Consider the following 22,968-nt stretch of genomic DNA (forward strand, 5'->3'; position numbering starts at 1 on the left):
TGAGGGGTTGAAGGCTGTGTCTAACCCAGGCTCTTGGCTTCCTTCGCTGCACCTCTGAAAGGAGCGGTTGGCCCTCTGAGAAGGATCAGGTGTACTTCCTCCTCCCTGCCTTTCTGGGTTGGCCAATCTAATTAGCAAGTGCTGGAGACCTTAACACAGCCCTGGCTCAAATTCAAGACACATTAGGGAAATAATGGACACAGTTGTTTGTGCTAAGAGTTTCCCGGACGTTTGCATGGAAAATTAGCCCTGCCTCTCACTTAAACAGAAAGCCGGCCTCCTGTTAAACTCCCCAAGTATTTGCTGCCCCATCAGAGTCAGGACCCAACTTGGCAGAATGTGACAGTTTTTAGATCAAACTCCCTTGTTCCTAAATAAAACAAGAAATTGCCTACAGTTCCAGGTCGGTTATGATCGATGCCAAAACCTTGTCTAGTTCTGAACAAATTCTTCAAGAGTGGCTTTAAAAAGTGGTTTTTATTGTTATAGCAAGCCCTCGTGACCATGCTGGAACATTCATATGACAGTCCCATTTCCAACATGGGAAAAACTCACAGGGCTCCTCAGAGGGACGTGAATGATATTTGTAAGAGATCAAATTACTTTATAAAATAAAGTGATTTACACTCTTGGGGAGTCTGGAGATTGAAAGAGGGAGGGAGGGAGGAGGAGGCAGTGAGCCCCTGGGTAAAAGTGAGCGCTGTAGAACTTTCCCCTGGTTTCTGTGAAGAGGCGGCAGGCAGGCCTCTCCCTGTTGTCACCTGAGCAAGATGGGCTTCTGCGAGGTGCTCAGTCGTGTCCGACTCTTTGTGACCCCTTGAACTATAGCTCACCAGGCTCCTCTGTCCATGGGATTCTCCAGGCAAGAATATTGGAGTGTGGGTTGCCACTTCTCCAAGCAAGATGGGAGGTAGACTGCAAACTTCCCCCTCAACACGCCCGCTGTGAGTCAGCAACCGGGAAGCCATCGGTAGGAATAATAATTATGGTGATTGTGGGGAAAGTGGAAAAATGTTTCTGATATGCTAGGAAAATATAAAATGTTTTTAATATCATGATGGTGGCCAAGCGAAAATGCTTCTCTGGATCAGGAAAGACTAGAAAGTGCCTGTCAAAATGAAAAGAAAGATGACCAATAGTGACAAGATTAGGGTGGCAGTTTTCCTTGTTTAAAATTTCTTTACTTCAGTTTTACCCTTTTAGGAGTGTTTCTAAAAATTAAAGTAGCTGTGCCTTTCAGGATGTGGAATTTAGATTTGAAAAACAGAATTCGCTTGTAATGATGAATGTTGACAAATCATTTTGGGATGAATGGCTATTCAGTTCAGTTCAGTCGCTCAGTTGTGTCTGACTCTTTGAACCCCATGGATGCCAGGCTTCCCTGTCCATCACCAACTCCCAGAGCTTGCTCAAACTCATGTCCATCAAGTCAGTGATGCCATCCAACCATCTCATCCTCTGTCATCCCCTTCTCTTCCTGCCTTCAATCTTTCCCAGCATCAGGGTCTTTTCCAATGAGTCAGTTCTTCAAATCAGGTGGCCAAAGTATTGGAGCTTCAGTATCTGTCCTTCCAGTGAGTATTCAGGACTGATTTCCTTTAGGATTGACTGCTTTGATCTCCTTGCTGTTCGGGACTCCAGGACCTTTGACAGCTTAAAAAAATTAGTGTCTCGGAGAAAGCTTTCAGCATGCTCCCCCAAAGGCATGGGAGTAATGCCTCTAGCCTAGGGTTTCTCCAGGGTTCTGATTCCCTGCTCTCACCATGGCTACCACAGAATCCTTCCAAAGAGGCCCCTAGACCCAGAAAGATGCTCTGTCCTCAGTGGTGGCTTCATGAGGCCTCTGCCTGAGCCAGCTCAGCGTGGTGGCAGCAGGTGGCCACAGGAAGGTAATTCTACCCTTGGGTTAGTCTGTTTCTGAATGTTGGTGAGAAACAGTCGGTGTCTGAGAATCCAGGCTGCCAAACTGGCCTGGCCACCGGTTTAGCCTCCCAGGTGTGGAAGGACTTTGGAAGACCTGCCTTCCGTCCATAGCCTCTTTCTGAGCAGAGATCGTGCAGATCTAATGCATGGCTCTGTGCTTAGTTACCATGGCGATGAGGTGCCCCAGGAGCAGAGGGCCTCACTCATCTCCACAGCAAACTGCTGACACAGGAATCAGTTTTCTGCACCAAGAATTCCTGTCTGTCTCTTTCCACCCAGGCCCGTTGTCCTCAGTGTCTCTGTTTTTCTTAACGATTTCTCTGTCGAACTTGCCGATCAGTTCTATGATAAAAGGAGAGACAAACTCAAGTTTCTGGTGCATCATCACTTTTCCTCTTGGCAGTTGTAATCATTTCAAAATGTCCCTTTGATGATTCGAGCGTCGGGATGATGGCCTCAGACATTGAGGAAAGTTGATGCCATTTTCAGCGAGTGACCTCTGCTTATTTGGAAGCTGTCGAGGCCTCCATGAAGAGTAAGGAGAACAGAAAGTTCCATGTTGATTATATGAGTAGCTTAAAAAGCAAAAACGGTTTTTAAAGGACCAGACTTCAGATCAATTACCTGATCCTTTATTTCCCGGTAGTCTAGTTGTTGTTTTTTTTTTTTTTTAATAGGTATTTATTTATTTGGCTGTGTCAGGCCTCAGTTGCAGAACTGAGAATCTACATTGCGGCATGGGGGATCTTAGTTCCCCGACCAGGGATCGAACCTGGCCGCCTGCTTTGGGAGCACAGAGTCTTAACCGTTGGACCACCGGGCAAGTCCCTCAACACACAATTTTGGGGTTGGCTTCTTTCAAAGTTCCCAGTGTTGGGTTGTCTTTGATCTAATATAGCAAACCTATTTGAAGGCAGAGATGCAGGTGGTCCTTGGGGAATGGTCCTCCGTGTCTCCCTTTTGTTTTTCTCCAATCTCAGCTATCATCCATTGGCTGCCCTTGCCCTGCTTAGCAATAGTAATGCTCAAGGGAACCAAAGGGAACCCTCAGAGAAGGAGAAGGGAGGGGCCGAGTGAGACTTGTCTTCTCCGAGTGCGGCCTGCAGTCATTGCTTATCAGTTAGCAGGGTGTTTTTTTTAAAGGAGGAAAACCTGGAGCAGTGATGACAGTGTGCATGTGTACATATATGTAGGCAGGTATATAGGCACATAGTTAGCTATGACTCCAATTGCATTTTTTCTTTAAAGCTCCTTTCGTATTCATGGTTCCTTGGTGTGATTAATCTTTTAGCCCCAAGGGAAAGGAGACGGGAGACAGCTCTTAAGAGGGGAGAAGGAAAGGAGAATAGATTTTTCTGGATGCAACTCAGTCCGTCATTGCCTTACAGAGAACTGATAGGGAGGACTCGCCCGTGCGCTCAGCTCTATAACTTTTCTTTCTTTTTTTTTTTTCAATTTTTGTTGGAGTACAGTTGCTTTACAATGTTTTATTAGTTTCTTCTGTACAGCAAAATGAATTAGTCACACATATACATACATCCTCTCTTTTTGGGTTTCCTTCCCATTTAGGTCACCACAGGGCCCTGAGTAGAGCCCCCTGTACCATATCGTAGGTTCTGTGTTAAACGAGCACTGTGTATGTTGTTCAGTTGCTAAGTCGTGTCTGACTCTTCGCAGTCCCGTGGGCTGCACCATGCCAGGCTTCACTGTCCTTTACCGTGTACTGGAGTTTGTTCAAGTTCGTGTCCATTGAGTCGGTGATGCCATCTAACCACCTCATCCTCTGCCGCCCTCTTCTCCTTTTGCCTTCAGTCTTTCCCAGCATCAGGGTCTGTCATCTGTGTATATGTCAAACTAAATGTCCCTTGACAGAGGAATGGACGTATACATGTATACATGCACAAGCATGCGTGTATGCACACAGTGGAATATTACTCAGCCATAAAAAGGAACAAACTTGCACCATTTGCAGAGACGTGGGTGAACCTAGAGGCTGCCATACAGAGTGAAGTGAGTCAGAGAAAGAGACACAAATATCGTGTATTAAGTGTATTAATGCATATATGCGCAGACTTTAAAAAATGGTACAGATGATTCTATTTGCAAAGCAGAAATAGAGACACAGAGATAGAGAACAACTGTATCAGCTTTTGTAACTTGTTACTCTGGGAGCCCTTCCTGACTGCAGCTCACAAGCTCCACACCCTCTTCCGATGGATTATTGCAGACTGCACAAGGGATGGCTCAGTCTCCTCTGATTAATTATAAAACACCCAGCTTTTCCCCAGCGTGTTGGGTAGGAACTGCAGGTTCCAAGTCTCCACCCGTGGAGAATTCCATGGCTCCGCGTCGCTCTTCTCACTCAGCAGAGCACCAGTTGCCTCTTGAGAAGACAGCAGCTGCATCCGTCTCTTAACGTGGGTGGTCTCATGCACGCCCCTCCCTGACGTGAGGCCACAGGGCTCTGTGCTGCATATGGTCCTACACAGACATGGCCTCCGATTAGGGAGAGGCCAGCCTTCCTTTTTAATACACATAATGGCCAGGAGAACATATCCACAGTTTTAGTGCCTTTGATTTAGCAATAGGATTCTGCTGAAACTTCCTCAAATAAGCCATTAGTGCCTCAATTTTAATGATTAAGTCAGGGTGGGGCATTTGAATAGCTCATTAATAAGAAAAGGAATGGCTCATTGTACCCCCAGAAAATTCCATGGCACCATCTAAGGCAGGCATTCAGCAGCTCTTCATTCAGTACCATCGACTAGATCTGATTTGATTCTTTTTTCTTTTATGGAAATAGATCAGTCATAGCAACTGTTGGTATTGTCTGAAAAGAACTATTCTAACCCTCCTTTGTTTTGAATAGCTGAAAAGATTTGTATATCCATAACTGATTTATACATGGCCCTAGACCACAGATCGAAAACAAAAGAAAATTCTGAAAAGCCACTTGTGAGCTGGAAAATGCCACTCCCTAAGCAGGTGGCCGCTGCTCATCATTAGTTCGGGGCTCAGCCTCTGCCTTCACTCACCCGCCGTGGACGTGGTGGCCAGAACCAAATGCTCATCCATTTCTTGGTTGTGCCCTGCATGAGGGTGTTTTAATATAACCAGGAGTGCCATGATAAAGGAATTCTCTATCTAAGATCAGAAAAGACAGGTTTTTGGAGTCAGACACAGCCTACCTTACTGTCATCTGTTGTCTGGTACATGTGGGCACAGGCCTGCCGGGAGGGAGGCCCTTGGTGCTAAGGGAGCCCCTAGGAGGGGGCTGAGCCACGAAGGGGTCAGAGAGGAGAACATTCCAGGCCAAGAGCTCTGCAAGTACAAAGGTTCACTGATGGGCTAGGACATGGGGGACAGAACCTTTGGGGGAAAAAAAGGGAAAATACTCGAAATCCCTACTTGTGGTTCAGCTGGTAAAGAATCCGCCTGCAACGTGGGAGACCTGGGTTCGATCCCTAGGTTGGGAAGATCGCCTGGAGAAGGGAAAGGCTACCCACTCCAGTATTCTGGCCTGGAGAATCCCACGGACTGTATAGTCAGTCCGTGGGGTCACAAAGAGTCGGACATGATTGAACAACTTTGACTTTCACTTTCTGCTTCAGAGACCTTTTTTCTCTTAAAGTAACAGAAGGAAGGTGAATTACGGAAGAATTTTGTCTTTATGTAGAATGCTGTTGCTGCTGCCGCCGCCTGAAGGCTCACCTAATAAGAGCCCAAGTGTGACAGCAGGACAGGAGAGGGGTTCCTTGCTCCTCTGAGGTGACCTCGGTGACCTGTGTCCGTAGCGGCATTGGGATTCTCCGCCTGCTGCACCTTACCCCTGTGGGCTTCCAGAGTGTGGCGAGGCAGGCTGAGACAGGACCCTCACGAGTGGCCCTGGAGGCGGGCGAGGCCGTAGCTGGGAGGCCACCTGGCCTGCAGGCCGCAGGGCGGGAGCTTCTCACAAGCTCCCCGGAAGCGTCACCCACTTCCCCATGTCACCTCGGTGCCTGTGCCGCTCTTTGTTCACCTAGCCGTTCTGAGCATCTGTGGGATTCTTGGTGGCTCCTGGCCACAGGGTCCTGAAACAGCCTCCCTGCAGCATTAACCAGGGAGGCAGAGGGTGCTCAAGGATGGGACAAGCCAAGCCTGGCCTCATCTCCCCTCCCCGAGGGCATGCCACACCTCCAGGCCCCACACAGGCCTCCCTGGGGAGGCAGCCACCAAGCGAGACAGCCCGGTCCATGTTGCGTCTCAAAGCAGCAAATGTTGTCGTCAGGATCCCCGGGAAAGGCTGCTCCAGCACACATCAGCCCCCAAGGGTCTCTGTTCTTCCCCGAGTGGGATTCATCACTGTGTCTCCATAAAAAGAGGATAGAATCAGAGAGATTCTGCTGTTGTTCAGTCATTCCAGTCGTGTCTGACTCCTTGTGATCGCACGGACTGCAGCACACCAGGCTTCCCCCTTTCACCATCTCCCTGAGCTTGCTCAAACTCACATCCACTGAGTCAGTGATGCCATCCTACCATCTCATCCTCTGAGTAACCCAGAGTTAGAGATTTTACTTTTTTTTATTTGTATTTATTTATTTTTATTTTTGGCCATGCTGGGTCTTCTTTGCCGTGCAGGCTTTTCTCGAGTTGCAGCATGCAGGCCTCTCATTGCCATGGCTTCTCTAGTTGCCAGGTATAGCCTCTAGGGTGTGTGGGCTTCAGTAGTTGCCGCTCCCAGGCTCTAGGACAGGCTGAATAATTGTGGCAAACGGGCTCAGTTCCCCCAAGGCATGTGGGATCTTCCTGGATCAGGGATGGAACCTGTGTCTCCTGCATTGGCAGGCGGATTCTTTACCACTGAGCCACCAGGGAAGCCCTTGACTTTTATTTTTAATTATAGTTTATGTGTTTTTGTTTTCAATAAGTAAAATGCATCATGGCTACAAAATGCAGGATTTAAAAGAGCTCACACCCCTTTTAAAAAATAAGTCACCCTCCCACCCTCATCCTCAAGCCCCCAGGCACTCTCCCCAAAGGCACTTCTGCTTGTTTCCTGCAGAGAGCTTGTGTATCTAGATGCTTGCTGCATATAGAAGGGTGCGCACAGGACTCAAGGTGTGCCTTGCTTTTCTCACCTGGCAATAGATTGTAGAGACTCCCCCAGGCCAGCACATAAAAAATTTCCTCCTCTTTTCCCTGATATAGGGAATTCCTATATCTGACCATACTATACTTTATTTAACCATTCACCAGTGAAAAATACTTAGATTGATTTTTAACAGCAGAACCTAAAACACGATCCTGCAGTGAGCAGCCTTGAGCACGTATGAGCTGCAAATGGACACAGTGAGTTCAGAGCCGACTGCAGAGGGCTCATCTTGTCTTGGCCTCTGAGCAGCTGTGTGGCCTTGGGCATGTGACTCAACCTCTCTGTGTCTCAGTTTCTTCTTTAAAATAGGGAAAGTACCTATCTCCTAGACCGTAAGGAGTTTTAAACCCATGTTTAAAAGCCTCCAGAGCAGCAGCTGGCACTGAGGAAGTGCTAGTTGAGTGCCTGCTTTCCTCCTGCTGCCCTTGAAGCCACTGCCGTTAGGTCATTTCACACGCATTAGGACAGCAAGGCTAGCTATAAAATCATGCGTGTGCACACCTGACATGTCAGGTTCCTGGCCTTAAAACAGGAAATAGACCCAGCACTCACTTCTTGGGTGGAGACTCAAGTGGGAGCATTGCTGGGCGGTAGCTAGCGCAGAGGGTCAGCCAAGGGAGGACCTGCACGCAGCTCTCCAGCGTCCTGGCCTCCCAGAAATGTTGACCATCCATCTGCCATTCCATGAGGTTGACCCAAAATCTTGAGCTTCAAGAGTTAAGGACTGCAGGTCATTGCTCAGACCATCTGGGACAAACTCAGAGCCAGGCCATCTTGTCTGGATACACTCATCTGGGTGACTGTGGGCACAGGTGGCAACCCCATCTCATTCGGCCTGGACCCTTGGTACTGGCACGTGCTAACTCCCCGTTAGGAGGAGGCCCCAGCAAGCCCTGGACACAGGCCTCTGGGCGCCTCTCTTTTCTCTTCCCCTTAGACTTTCTTTGGAGAATGGAATTTACAGTACACTGGGCATTCAGTGCAAGAGGCAAAAGTAGGTCACAGGAGCAAATGAGGACTTCTGTTTTCAGTTTTAGTTCCAGAGAAGGAAGAAGAAGCTTAAATGTTTAAAAACCCTCAGGTAATTTTTTTAAAGGTGGTAAGACTACAATGAAGAAACTCGTATGTTTGCATCTTTGATGTGCCAAGGGCAGTGCTGATACCTTTAATCCCTAATCAGGGAGCAGAAATGATGCCCCCCACCTCCCCGTCTTTCAGATGCTCAGAGTGAGAAGCAGTTTGCCCCATCAAGGAGGAGGTCTAAGAAGCACAAGCGCTCTGAGGCCAGTCTTGCTGCCATGGGGGAGCCCAAGGACTCGGTCCCCCATGACAGGTGAAGGGTTGGTCCCTGAAACGACACTTGGGGAAGTCAAGGCCACGTTCAAAACAAAGAACGAAACTGGGCTCAAATGATAAATGAGCAGATACTTAAAAATCAGATCCAAGATGCACAGAAAATCACATGCCTCAGTTAGTACCTAGGGCATCCCCTCGTGTTTCAGGCTGGGAGCTAGACATAAAGGAGGGGAACCCAGCATCAGGTCAGTGGCAGAGTCAGAGCCAAGTTCATGAAGCTCTGCAACAGAAAGGGTGTAACCCATCTGACCTGTGATGTGGGTCCATGCCAATTTTAAGCCCCTTCCAGGCTAGATCTTAGGAAGACCCACATGGTGGCCCAGGTTCTTTCCTGAGCAAGGACAGCTTCATGCCCTCTTCCTGCCAGTGGCCCTCCGCCAGCCCAGGACCCTCAGTCCTGCTCCCTACAGACTGGCCTCTGGGCCACAGTCACGCTCAGGAGCAAGAAGGGGGTCCCCAGGAGAATGAAGTGAGCCAGGCAGCTTTCGTCATCGGCTTCATCTCGATTTCGTGTCTTCCTCTTCCCTTCAGAACTGGATTCCTAAATATAGCCCGAGTCTGAATTGGCAGATGTTGGGTTTGTCCTTTACAAGAGGGCCAAAATTAGCTTGTCATTTGGCACCTAAATAAAGCAGCCAAACTGCCTTTGTACCAGCTTTGCAACAAGGAGGCACTGGGGTTGCTGCATTTTATTTGATAAGGAGACTTTTCTGGAAAGCCGGAGCATCACCTCTGAAGCCAAGAGGCTGAGTCTGGAGGGACATGCCTTCCTCCCAACTGGACCCCCTCACTCATGAATTACAGTCAGTTCGTTCCACATAGTTTAAATACCTTGTGAGGTTGGAGGAGGAGGATCCATACTCCACAGAAATGGCACTTGGAGAGAACAGCCGTGGTGACTCTCAGTTGGGGAGGAAAAGAGCAATCTGTCCGGAGTGCCTGGAGCTGGGTGAGCACAGGGGCTCCCTAGGGGCAGCAGAAAGATGTTATAATCAATTACCACATCATAACACTGATGTATGATAATTACTGAGTGTTTCTCCTGAGATAGCGCAGCATTTGGCTGGAATGCAGTTCTTTCATGGTCCACTGCCTGATTAATATGCAAATAATAGGCTGATTGCATGATGAATGCAGAAAATGAGTTCGCTGATAACGTGAGCGCTGAAGCGGGAAGATGATAAATTACTTTTACTGACTGTCGTACATTTAAGTACCCTTTCTCAACAATTTCATCACAAATTAAGTAAAGCAGTGTGGAGAGATTAGGAGGATGTGTAAAATAATGTACCTTAATAGCTTTCCTAATACCATCGCATGCAACGAAAATGTCACTCGGTTCTGTTCAGCACAGCCCAGGGCCTGTGGAGGGCCAGATCGGTGCACTCACCTGCGTGTTGTTGGGGAGCTGAGAAGCAGCCCACCCCACCAGCACATTCCATATCAGCCAGGGATTCTCTAAGGAACATTCCATCACAGTGCAGACATTGTCTGCACGCCAGGCTGCCCGGCAGCGTTACTGAGAGGAGGCAGGCTGCTCTGGGGGCAAATCCAGGAGCCTCCCTACAGATGGGCACGCGGAGGCCTGCTGTCCCCCAGGTGCCTCTGGGGAAGGAAAGTTTCTGAGCTGCAGACCTAAAAGACTCAGCAGGGAAAGACAATCCAAAACCACCTCTCAGCTCCTCCAACTCTTAGAAACACAGGAAAATTAATTCCACCACCAGAATGGCGGTCTGAGCTGCCTAGCAGACAGTAGCACTCCCGGCGAAGGACCGGCAGGTCTGCTCAAAGCCGTAAAGGAGCCCCCGAGAAAGAGAGAAAACACATGCGCACAGGCACACGCGCACAGTGATTAATCTTTGATTACAGCAGAGCAATTTAACTAGACGGTTTGTTTTTTCCCATCTCAGTAATATATATTTAGACTGTTTGTATGACATACATTTTCTCTTAATGCACAGGGATGCATTGATAAGTGCTCATACACACAGCTGGTTCGGTAATAAGGTTACTGAAGGTAATTTGAAGGCATTATTTCTAAATCAGTATGGATCTGTGGAGAGCTGGGAACAGGGCGAGCACCGTGCCTCCCGAGGCAGGGCCGGCCACGTCACCCGGGGCAGCTTCCACGGCCTTGCCAGGCTGGGGGTTCACCACCAAAGTTGATTTGTAGCCGAAGGAAGGGTTTTGACTTTTAATATTCCCAAACTCTGCTTTGACACATGTATGTCCTTGAGGGCTCATAAAAGATACAGGAGAAAAATAACGGAAGTCTGGCGGGGGAGCATATTTACGTGCAGTGCCCACCCCCCAGATGAGTGCTCAGGCCCGCCTCACCTAGGCAGCTTCCCCGGGTGTGGTTGGAGTCAACTCAGAATTGCTAGGATCCTTGCCCCCTCCACCCAACACCACGCGCTTTCCCAGCCTAGGGAGAAAAGAGGAGGGTAGGAAACCATCCTTCCCCTCCGTAAGGAGGTGAGAGAAGTTCCCGGTGGCACAAGGCGGTGCTGATGGGAGGAGGCCCGCAGACTCAGTTGCGGGCAGCCTCATCCGCTGCGGCCTGCTGCAGCTAGCTCCCCAAGACGGCCCTCCTGCCTCCACTCCTCCGTCACTCACCTCTGTCGCTGACCTCCCACCACGTGTCTGTCGTCCCCTCCAGGGAAACAACCAGAACTGAGCTCAGCCTCTTCTCCCAGATCTGTTCTCCATCCAGCCTTCCTTGTGAAAGCACCGCCACGACCACTGTCACCTGAGTGGGGGGCCTGGCAGCCCCCCTCACACCCTCTCTCCTCACGCCCACTCCCAGACACGCACACACACACACAGTTTCTGGTTCCTAAACATCCAGACCCATCTCTCCAGACTGTATATCCGGCTGGGCCCCTGCCCTCCTTCAGATCCTTCCCTGGGATTAAAGTCCCGCCTTCTCAGTGTGTGACCGTCCCTCCTGCACCTCCCCACCCCCACCATCTCTTTCTTGTTCGCTGTCCCCAGCCTCAGCATCAGCGTCATAGTGCTGTGAGCTGCCTGGACATCCCCCCCACCATCCTCCTGGTCCTCGCCTCAGGGGTCTTTGTGACAGTGACCTCGTAATGATGTCTGCCTGGGTCACCACTGTCCCCCACCTCCTAGCACCCACCTGGCACTGAGACGGTCCCTTTATTGAATGAAAGGTTCCCCCCTTCCCCCTGCCACTCTTAAAGCGGCTTGAAAGTCAGGCTTGCACAAGTTAAATAGAAACTTTGCATTAAACAAGTTTTCTTTGTTAATAAGTAAACTATTTTGGCTTTTAAGTCACTATAAGAGTTCCTTGCACATGCTCAGTCACTCAGTTAGGTCCAACTCTTTGTGACCCCATGGAGTGTAGCCCACCAGCCTCCTTTGTCCATGGAATTTTCCAGGCAAGAATACTGGAATGGGTTGCCATTTCCTTCTCCAGGGAATCTTCTCAACCCAGAGATCCAACTCGCATCTCCTGCATTGGCAGGTGAATTCTTTACCACTGAGCCACCTGGAAAGCTCAAGAGTTCCTTGCTGCTGCTAAGTTGCTTCAGTCGTGTCCGACTCTGTGCGACCCCGTAGGTGGCAGCCCACCAGGCTCCCCCGTCCCTGAGATTCTCCAGGCAAGAACACTGGAGTGGGTTGCCATTTCCTTCTCCAATGCATGAAAGTGAAAAGTGAAAGTGAAGTCACTCAGTCGTGTCTGACTCTTCGAGACCCCATGGACTACAGCCCACCAGGCTCCTCCGTCTGTGGGATTTTCCAGGCAAGAGGACTGGGGTGGGGTGCCATTGCTTCCGGTTACATGTGCTTTAATTTGCTTCCTGGGAGTCCCAGAGGCTGCTCTCCAGGCGGAGTTCCTTAGGCAGACTTAAAAAAATGTTCTCACACCAGCACCTACTATCTCAGTTTTGCTATAGAAGCAGAGCAATTTGGTAGGTTTGCTGAGATTTTCAGTGACTTAAGGCAGTGTCCAGGCGGGCTGAGGGCCAAACAGTATTGCCAGCCCAGGGCCAGCGAGGGGGCCAGGTAGGGCCTGGCCGTGGGAGGGGTGTGCACTGACGCTTGATGCCATCTCTTTGGGAGTGGGCTTTCCCGAGGTCAGGAGGAGACCCGCTTAGGCCCTTGAGGATGGGGCCTGGGTCAGTGAGACCCTCCCCTTACTCCTCTGCTGGTGTCAGGTGCAGGTAAGCAGGTAAGCAGGCTGTTCTGTGGTGGGGCCACTTCACATGCTCTGATATGTCTTAGCGTGTTGTTGGGTTACTTCTGTTCCTTTCTTGATAGCCAGTATGCAGGAGGTGCGAAAACTCCTACATACAGAATCTTTTTGGTTGTGGCACGCAGGATCTAGTTCCCTGACCAGGAATCAAACCTGGGCCCCCTGCATTGGGAATGCAGAGTCTTACCCAACTGGACCACCAGGGACGTCCCTCTCCACGTATTTTGTTTCAAGCCCCTGCTACTCAATCCAAAGACCACTCATACTCAAAAGCAGAAAACTCCACATGGTTACATGGGCCATGTCTAGTGGAGATGTGGCTGGAGAAATAGGTGGGCTCCTGATGGGCCACGAGCATCTGCCCAGAGACTTGGAGGCAGGGGGCCATCAGCGCTGCCTCCCCCACCCCACCCCCAAGGCAAGGTCTGGTGCTCAGGGATGTCAGAGAGAGGGTCTCACGTCAGCCTGTGACCCTGAAACACAGGAGGGCAGATCAGGCTGCCATTCACCTTTGACACAGAGAAGCTCGTTATTTCTAAAGAGGGCTGTCAGCCATAAACCCTCAGGTCGGGGGTCCCTTTGGAGAGGAGCCACATGAACCTCGGGTGAGTCCTCACATTTCAATTCGGGTTCCGTGTCCCCAGCACGATTGCACATCTGAACTCGGCCGGGAGCGTTCTGGGCTGGTGGTCACCCTGCAGTGGCTTCTGAAGCTGTCCCCACTGTCAGCTGGAAGGGCCCTGAAGCTGGGCAGGGCCCTCCTCTACTGAGGCTCCCCTTCCCCCTCTGGCTCCGTCTCCACCCTGTGCCGCCCTGGCACCCCTCTTCCTCTGCTCTTTGATTTCTGCCCTCGCTCGACCATGTTTCCATGCGCCAGGCCATAACCTTACTGTTCCCCCAACCTTCCCCTTCCCTTTCCCATCTTCCATACTTGTCTTTCTAGTCACTTGGAATTTCCTGGCTTGGCGCGGGCTCAAAGCCTAAACTATGGACATAATGAAAAGTGGTGCATCAGACCAGCCGCCAGTTAAATAATGTTTGGGTTCTTGTCAGAATGTCACAGAGTACCCTGTCATTTTGTTTCAGCAACTTGTCCTTCTGAATGCACAGTTCGCCTTATGGCATGCCAGCAGTAAAAATGTCACTTACAATAATTACTTTTTGGTGAAAATGCTTGCTGACTTCCTACCTTCAAGCTGTTTTTTACACAGTGGGGAGATAATAAGAAATGACTTTATCCTGACTGCTCAAATGAACACTAAATGGAATTTGGGTTATTATTACTGCAGATAGAGGGCTAGGTATGGAAATTTAAACAGTGGATCGTGTAAACTGCAGAGAGATTTGTCTCTGAAAATTATAGCAGGTGTGCATTTTCAATTGGTTTCCATTGAAAACTTAAGGCAGCTGTTGTTTGCCTGCTGTTTTTGGAATATAATATTTTTCATAATCCTTTTATAGTTCCTGAAAGCTCTGTGTATTTTAGGGGGCCTTGAGTCACTGTCTGTGCTTCCTGTATCTTACTATCCAGGCTTCTTTTCTGCAAGATTCAAAAATTAATCTTGGAAAATTAACCTTCCCCCCAAAATTAATCCTTACAGATTATTTTTTAAATGTAACACCTTACTACTGGCGTCAGAATTGGATTAGGTGGTCTGTGTAGCTAGGCTTTTAAGGCAAATTACCCATTTTCAGTTGCCCCAGTTCCACAGGCTGCAGACTCCTTGAAAGCATGGTCTGTGTCTAATTTCTCTTACCCCTTGGAATTTACCTGATGGTCCAGTTGTTAGGACTTGGCACTTTCACTGCTGGGACCCCGGGTTCAATCCCCGGTCAGGGAAGTAACCTCCCGCAAGCTGTGTGGCTCGGCTAAAAGAAAACAAAAAAGTAAAAATAATATCTCTTATCCCTCTGCCAAGGAGAGTTCACAACACAAAGCAGGAGCTTTAAAAATGTTGGCGTGGGCGAGAGAAGGAATGGATGAAGGCAGACAGGCTGTTATAACACTGCAGTGACTGATCGGTGGAGGCTTCCCGCTCCCAAGCTGGTCAGATCCTTGCTCCGCCCGAGTGACCTGGACCAAGTCACGCTGCCCATCGGACCCTCGGTTTCTGGGTGCAGGGTTTATATTCCCAGCACAGGAGCCTCGTGAGAATTGAATGAGCCAGTGTGTAAATGCCCTTAGCCCCCGGCTGCACTCAGACGAGGTTCTAAAGATGTTCTGGTTCCCTTCCTTCATCCCAGAGGTGGGTGGGCTTTAGAGACCTGACCGTCGTGTTTCCTGAGGTGAGGTCAGAAACATGGACACGTGGAGTGTGGGTGGAGAAACCATATTTTGCAAGGCTGGCCCAGCCGCTCTGCCGCTGACAGGCACATGAGTCCCGGGATCCGTGTGCACTGGCCCCACCCGTACAGGAGGGCTGCTTAGAGCACAAAAAGGCATAACTCGTTCCTGGCTGTGTAGCTCTGGGCGCGAGGTCATGTCTCTGTCCAGTGAGGCAGCTGGATGTATCTACCATTCCGTGTCGGGTCATAAGGATGGAACTATCTGTCCTAGTTCATTCCCGAGAGCCTCCGCACAGGGAGGGCACGAGAAACGTTCGCTTGAGCAGTAACTCCTGTTACAGGCAGTGATAGAATCGGGTTTCTTTCCTTTTTTTTTTTAATTTACTTTTTAATGGGAAAATAATTGGTCTTCACTGCTGAGTTGGTTTCTTCTGTAAAAGGTGAATAAGCTCTAAGTATATACGCATACGTCACCTCCCTCCTGAGCCTCTCTCCCACCCGCCCCCATCCCACCCCTCTAGGTCATCCCAGAGCACCAACAGAATAGGGTTTCTTAACACCATGTTCCTCCTCACCCCAAGATGCTCCTGTTGCAATGCACCCCCTCTTGGAACTGGACCCCCATGCCCCGTGGCCCAGGTTACAACATGGGACACACCTGTTCTTGCTCAGCCCTCTCAGCACGTCCACCCAGCCCTCAGCCCTGGTGACCCGATCTCCTGAACTTCTCCTGAATCTGTATCTCCCCACCCCCCGGCCCGCCCTCCTGGGGCCCCACCCACACTCCCCATCGGCCTCCCGGCCCCCGCTGTGCTGTCCGTAAGTCCATTCTGTACTAAAGCAGCAGTGACCTGGCTTACTTTCTTACTCTTTGATGTTAGGTCTATAATATTTCAAACACAAGTTACAGAACAACCCAGTGAATGCCCATCACCCAACTTTAACCCTACCTTTTGATCATCATTCAATCCTACATTTTTAAAGTAAATGAAACATCCGCCTCTCCTAGTCTCATTCCTCCTAGAAGTCAGCTGCCATCCGTCCTGAATGTGCACTCTGTCTTGGATGTGATTTTATCCCCTCACCACGTGTCTGACTGCACATCGCGCATGCAGGCGCTCAGCCTGTGTACCAGCGTTGTCGTCTGTTTGGTTCCACGCCTCAATCTGTGGGCTCACCACTGTGCTTTTGTGCCGTCCGGACCTTCTCACTGCTAGAGGGTTTTCGTGATTGTTTTTGGTTTGGTTTGGTTTTTGTTTTGCTTTGTTTTTGGCCATGCCGCATGACTTCCGGGATGCTAGTTCTCCAGCCTAGGATGGAACCAGTGCCCTGGGCAGTGAAAGCCTGGAGTCCTCACCACTGGATGGCCAGGGAATTCCCTTCACTGCTGTTTATAGTACATGGTGGATAGCAGGAATGTACCCTGGCTCCCAACTGCACAAAAATTAAAACAGACTCCTTAGCCAATTCAAAGGCCCTGCACAACCCAGACCCTGGGGACCACTCCAGGCCTCGTATTCTCACTACATTAAATCTTACTGATGCCACAAGCCCACCAGGTGTCTGGAACAATCTGTCTCCCTTCCTTGTCGCTGCTACTCCTCCCACCTTAGCTGGCTAATTCCTGCTCATGCCTGAAGCCCCTCTGAAGTATTACCTCCCGGGAGGCCTCTGACCCCCCCAGACATCAGTGTCCCCACCCCCGGCCGTGTGCTGTGTCCCACTGGCCTGACTCAGCCGACATGGGGAGTAAGTGAAAGAATGACGCAGTGATGCGTCTTCATCCATGCTTCCTGCTGGGACTCTGTCCTAAGTGCGTTGATACTGAAATGTAATCCACATACACTAAAACAGTTCTCTGCTCTCACTAATCAAGGTGTAGGATAATTCCATCATCCTCCCCAAATCCTCTCGTGACCCTCTGTGGTCACCTCCAGCCCTTGCTTGACTCCCAGCAACACTGATCTGGAGATTTCCCTGGCAGTCCAGTGGTTAAGACTCTGTGCCTTCACTGCAGGGGGCCCCAGGTTCGATCCCTGGTCAGGGAACTAAAATCCCACATACCACACAGTGTGGCCAAAAATAAATAAATATCTTTAAAAAATAATAATCTCAGGTGACTTGGCAGAAACCAAATCCCCAGTCATCTTAAAAAAAAAAAAACAAAAAACACTGATCTGTTTTCTATCCCTGTAATTTTACCTTCTCTGGAACATCATCTGCATGGCATCGCACAAAATATAGCTGCTCTCTCACCAGCATCACAGTTGTGTGCCAGGAACTGTAGAAGAAGCAGCAATAAATCTTAAGGAGATTTACGTTGCATGCAGAGGACCTTTATGTAGACAAATATGTTCCAGTACAACTCAGTAACTACTCTATTTTTTAACATCAGATTCGGATTTACTTAGTGCTGTGTGGCAGGTTCGTTCCTCACTACTACAACCCTGCCTGTATTTTTCAGATGAGGAAACCAAGATGTTCCAAAAACTTAGGAATCACATTCAAGTTGGCATCACGAGTTAGTGGAGGCAACCTCCATCCCACGTTCAGTACCTTAGTGCCAAGCCCAGGGCTCCTCCGTTTGTGTGTGTGTGTCTGTGTTTTTGGCCTTGCTTAAATTATCTTTATGTAATTAAAGAGAAGAGCACGAAACCTTGTTCTTTCAAAAAGTATTGTTTTCATCAGAGAGCTTGATTTGCTAATTTTTGGAAAAGAAAAGCAGTATTTCTCCTCTGTTGACGGTGTTTCTTCTCTCAAATGGTGAGTCATCGGGCACTGGTCCTCCTGCCACTGAGGGGCCCCCACCCCTGGCGCCTCACCAGGGGGCGATGGGACCTGCTTGATGGATCTGATTTTGTGATGCTGACCAAAAGTAGCTTTCTAGTCAAACAAATGACTTTGCAGTGTGATGTTCTGAGAGTATGGATTCGTGATGTATCCAGGGGTCTGTTTCCTGTCGCCTCTTGTCCCTTTCGCTCCAAAAAAACTTGGGCCAAATTCTGCTCTCGGTGGCCAGAGACTACTGGCACCTGTATGTGCTGGTGAGCGATTCAGACACAGACTAAACTGTTCAGACGCAGACTCGGGACAGGGGTGCAGACACCAGCCCAGAGACTAGCGGCACCTGTGTGTGCTGGTGAGCGATTCAGACACAGACTCGGGACAGGGGTGCAGACACCAGCCCAGAGACTAGTGGCACCTGTGTGTGCTGGTGAGCGATTCAGACACAGACTCGGGACAGGGGTGCAGACACCAGCCCAGAGACTAGTGGCACCTGTGTGTGCTGGTGAGCGATTCAGACACAGACTCGGGACAGGGGTGCAGATGCCAGCCCAGAGACTGTAGTGGCACCTGTGTGTGCTGGTGTGCGATTCAGACACAGACTCGGGACAGAGGTGCAGACACCAGCCCAGAGACTAGTGGCACCTGTGTGTGCTGGTGAGCGATTCAGACACAGACTAAACTGTGCTTAGACATAGACTCAGGACGGAGGTGCAGATGCCAGCCCAGTACATTCCAAGGCCCAGTGGGGTTTTGGCCTTGGTTGGGAAGGGGGGTTGCCCTTGTCTGCAGTCATGGTGGGGAGCACAGAGGGACACCGGTAATGTGCAGTGCACACCTCTGGTCAGTTCTTCCAGGGGGTTTTCCTGGCAAGAAATGCAGGAAGGCGAGTGGCTTTACTGAGGACACCTGAAAGAAAGAAACGTGCCTCCTCTCCAGCTACTCTGGGACCCACCGGCGCCCGAAGGGAAACCAGGGGCTGGTGCTTGGGAGGCAGCGCCAGGCGGCGTGTTCTCCAGGCAGCCATTGTTCCGACCTTGCTGTGGGTTAAAGGACACCAACCTGAGAAGAAATCTGTTTATCATGTGGGGAATTCATGCCATCCTTGACAGTGTACAGTGAGCAAGATGGATGATCTGCCAAGTTGGTCCCTCGCTTGGGTGAATCAGGGCAAATTTACAGTACAATTCCTCTGCTGCTTCAGATACAAAAATAACATTTTCCAGGTTTTATATCCAGTTGTACGATGACCTGGAGGTGAGCAGAGAGAAGAAATCCGATTTGTAGGGTTCAGATCGCCTTCAAGATTTATATGGACCGTTTCTGCCGTTTACCTCTGCCTCTTTCACATCTTTCACAAGCCAGTGTTTGGTTTTTTATTTTTAACCTGATTTCCCATGTTGAGCACACAGCTTTATGTGATGGTAGAACTCAGTACTGGTTGAGGACAATAGATGGGTTTATTGCAGTTATTTTATTTGGGATTTTATCTTTCTAGGTATTTTTACAAAATATCTCTTGTACTTGGAATACATTTCAAGAGGATGGAATACACTTTCCATCCTCTTGAATTCAGAATAGGTTGTTATCCTGGATATCATATGTCCGGTGAAGGACACTCCAGGTAAATGATCTGTTAAAATTCAGTTATTGCAGGGATTTCCCCCCATAGTCCAGTGGTTGAGACATCACCTCCCAATGTGGTGGGCAGGGGGCGAGGCAGGGAAAAATGCAGGTTTGATCATTGGTTGGGGAGCTCAGATCCCACATGCCCTGAAAAAAAACCCGAAACAAAGCAGAAGCAATATTTTGACAAATTCAATAAAGACTTCTTTTTTAATGGTACACATTAAAAAAAAAAAAAAAAAAAACGGAATTCAGCTTTTCCTTGGTATTACATTTTCTTTAGTCAGGTCACGAGAATTTGGGGGTCGACGTGTGCTGGTATTCACTGCATGGCCTGGCCTCACACACTGCTGTCTCTGGAGACGTGGAGCCCACATGACAGGCTGGCCTGGCCCCTCACCCGTGATGCCGCGGGGTCTCACCACGTGCCCATTCCCAGTGGGGAGGAGAGACGGGGGGAGAAGCTGCAGCCAGACTCCAAGCCAAAGGCAGGCTTTACCCTGGGGGTAGGACCGCAGTGCTCAGTCGCTTTCATTTTCTCTATATTTGGAAATTAAGAGGCACGGAAGCCTTTACTCCTGGCATCCCCAAACTGGAATGGGTGTCAGGTTTTACAGGTAGTGTTGACAGAGGCCAGAAGGTACCACTCACCAACAGGGCACGGTGCCCTCCCCCTCACCAGGCACCTCTAAAGCCCCTTCTGAAGAAAGGAGAGCGTGGGGACCTGCCTACCCACACTGGCCCCGTCTCTTCCGGTCTCACTGACCACCTGGCGTAGACAGACGAGAGCTGGGCTTTCAGAATCACATCCTGGGGTCTGACAGAGAGCCGGGTGGGTGTTCCTCTTCCTTCCCTTCTCTCCGTGGTCACTGTGGCGCCCTCCGGGATCATAGTGAGAATGAACCTGGGGTCCCCGCTCAACCCTAGGCCCCCAGGGGCCTGCAGCCAAGGCCTTAGGTCTCTTCTTCAGGGTTTTCATCATTGTGGTGACCGCACATTGCAGAGAGCCCTCACTTAAAATAATATGTCCACTCACTTTGTGCTAGAAATTATGGAGAAAATAAATACTCAAATTATAATATAGCCAAGATGCTTCTGAATTATAGAATTAAGGGGTTCTGTGGGAAGGAAGTCATGACAGTGATTAATAGGGCATCCTTTTTTTAACAGAATGCCCTTTATTGAGTCTTCAGAAACATACTGTTTAAACCCCTGCTTTTACTTCTTTCACTGTTATTGTTTTTATTTCTTTAATACAGAAAATAAAAGGTTAATTCTCAGTCACAATTCATTTGGACCCATAGACTGGCCATACTGTCTCCGTTTTATACAGATGTCTACTTAGTAATTCCTAGATAAGGAAAAGAGGTGCGTGTTGGGGAAAACCTCCATTCTCAGCCTTGGGTTTCTGTGTGCTCTAATTCCAGAAAGCACTCCAAAGACCTCCGCCAGCTGCAGCCCTGCACCCGAGTCACCCATGAGCTCCAGCGAGTCAGTGAAGAGCCTGACTGAACTGGTCCAGCAGCCCTGCCCCGCCATTGAAACGAGTAAGGATGGCAAACCTCCAGAACCCAGCGACCCGCCCGCCTCAGACTCCCAGCCTGCCACCCCACTGCCTCTCTCCGGACACTCAGCACTCAGCATTCAAGAGCTGGTGGCCATGTCTCCAGAGCTGGACACCTACGGCATCACCAAGAGGGTCAAGGAGGTGTTGACCGACAACAACCTCGGTAGGTTCCCTCCCCGGCTGCTAAGTCAAGAGGCGGCAGGCCGTTTCCTGTTGGGGGTTCTCAGGAGGAGTGGGTGGAAGGGGCCTCAGGCTTGGCCAGCCAAAGGGTTTAAACATTCCCAGGCTACCTACGGGAACCTAAAACGTCCTACAGTTGTGAGCACCAAGGGTTCGTAAGGGTGTTAGAAGTCTAAGGTCAGCCCCAGCCCACTCCTGCACCCTCACTGGGACCTCTTGGAAGACAGGCATGCCAGCCAGAGTCAACTTGGGCAGTGCAGTCTGACCACCAATTGCCCAGAGGCACTCTAAATCCTGGGGAGTGAGGGGGTTCAGAGCAGGGAAGAGTCAGCATGAGCCCAGCATCATCTGGTTGGTGTCTCTGACCCAAAGTGGGAGCCAAATTAGCAAATTACAGATGAAGCAGGCAGCTTGGTCAAGACCCAGGCATCATCTTAACTTTGACCTGGGATCTTGGCATATTCGTGTTCATGTGTTAGTCTCTCAAAGTCATAGCAGAATATGTGTGTGTGTGTGTGTGTGTGTGCATTTTAAAGGGTGACAGTTAGTAGCTTTCTTCACGCTCTCAAATGTATCTGTGACTTCCAAAACGACTGAGAGCCACTGCTATGAAACCTCTAAAAGCAATACACATAATTTTCTGAAAATAATCACTTAATTCCCCCCAACACCCCTGTCCCAGTACAACGGGGTGGATCAAGCAAATAGTCACTAGCTATTCATATATATCCCTTTCCTGAACATAATAAGCTCCTTGGAATGAAATGAGATTGACTTGCCAGATTAGAATTAAGTAAAATTTATTTAAACAACCACAGTAACAACAACAACAACAGATGGTAAGGGGGCTTCCCTGGTGGCCCAGTGGTTAAGAATCTGCCTTTCAGTGCAGGAGACATGGGTTCAATTTCTCGTCAGGGAACTAAGATCCACATGCGCTGCAATGAAGACCCAGCACAGCCAAACTTTTTTTTAATCTTTTAATAAAAATTTAAAAAAAAAATTTTTTTTAATGGTAAGGACCTGGGAGGTTTATAAGCTAAGCTGAGAGTTTGAAAAGCCGAAAAACCTCAGGTCTCCAAAATCAGTAAATGTTGGGGTTGGTAAAAATGTTACTGCTGCTAAGTCGCTTCAGTCGTGTCCGACTCTGTGCGACCCCATAGACGGCAGCCCACCAGGCTCCTCTGCTGTCCCTGGGATTCTCCAGGCAAGAACACTGGAGTGGGTTGCCATTTCCTCCAGTGCGTGAAAGTGAAAAGTGAAAGTGAAGTCACTCAGTTGTGTCCGACTGTTAGCGATCCCATGGACTGCAGCCTACCAGCTCCTCCATCCATGGGATTTTCCAGGCAAGAGTACTGGAGTGGGGTGCCATTGCCTTCTCCGGGTAAAAAATGTTAGGCTCAGTTAAAATGACTGATATCAAAAAAATTTATTTTCTCAAATCCAAAACTTTGCATGCAGTAAACTTTTACTTGGAGTCCCACTTCTTACAAAGCAGTGCTCTATTGACTACCCTGTGAGCGCAGCTGGAGGTGTTTCCCTCTCACTGATGGAGGATGTGAGCCAAAGAGGGAGTAAGCCAGTCATCAGGGTCACCCTCGGGCTTCCCAAGTGGCTCAGTGGTAACGAATATGCCTGCCAATGCAGGAGAATTGGGTTCAATCCCTGGGTCAGGAAGATCCCTTGGAGGAGGAAATGGCAATCCACTCCAGTATTTTTGCCTGGAAAATCCCATAGACAGAGGAGCCTGGCGAGCTACAGTCTATGGTGTCGCAGAGTCGAACACGAGTGAGCACGCACGCTGGGTCACCCCACACTGAGGGGCAGAGCCAATGTCGTGGTCCGGAGGCTTTATGGTACCAGACCCCGGCCTCTGATCCCGGTCTCCACCTCGAC

General features: G+C 49.5%; 1 protein-coding gene and 2 non-coding genes across 3 annotated transcripts in view; 2 read left to right on the forward strand and 1 right to left on the reverse strand.

The window, feature by feature from the left end:
- Nucleotides 1-22,968, forward strand: part of CUX1 (cut like homeobox 1) — a 324,659-nt gene that overhangs the window by 286,254 nt on the left and 15,437 nt on the right. The window contains exon 21 of the mRNA XM_052662088.1: nucleotides 20,753-21,055. Within this exon, the coding sequence (XP_052518048.1) occupies nucleotides 20,753-21,055 (303 nt within the window). The remainder of the gene's footprint in view (nucleotides 1-20,752; nucleotides 21,056-22,968) is intronic.
- Nucleotides 12,762-12,835, reverse strand: TRNAG-CCC (transfer RNA glycine (anticodon CCC)). Its single transcript has one exon. It is a non-coding gene; the product is annotated as a tRNA-Gly (tRNA).
- TRNAE-UUC (transfer RNA glutamic acid (anticodon UUC)) lies at nucleotides 14,398-14,470 on the forward strand. Its single transcript has one exon. It is a non-coding gene; the product is annotated as a tRNA-Glu (tRNA).

This window comes from Budorcas taxicolor, chromosome 2 (genome assembly GCF_023091745.1).
Source record: "Budorcas taxicolor isolate Tak-1 chromosome 2, Takin1.1, whole genome shotgun sequence".
NCBI classification, from domain to species: domain Eukaryota; kingdom Metazoa; phylum Chordata; class Mammalia; order Artiodactyla; family Bovidae; genus Budorcas; species Budorcas taxicolor.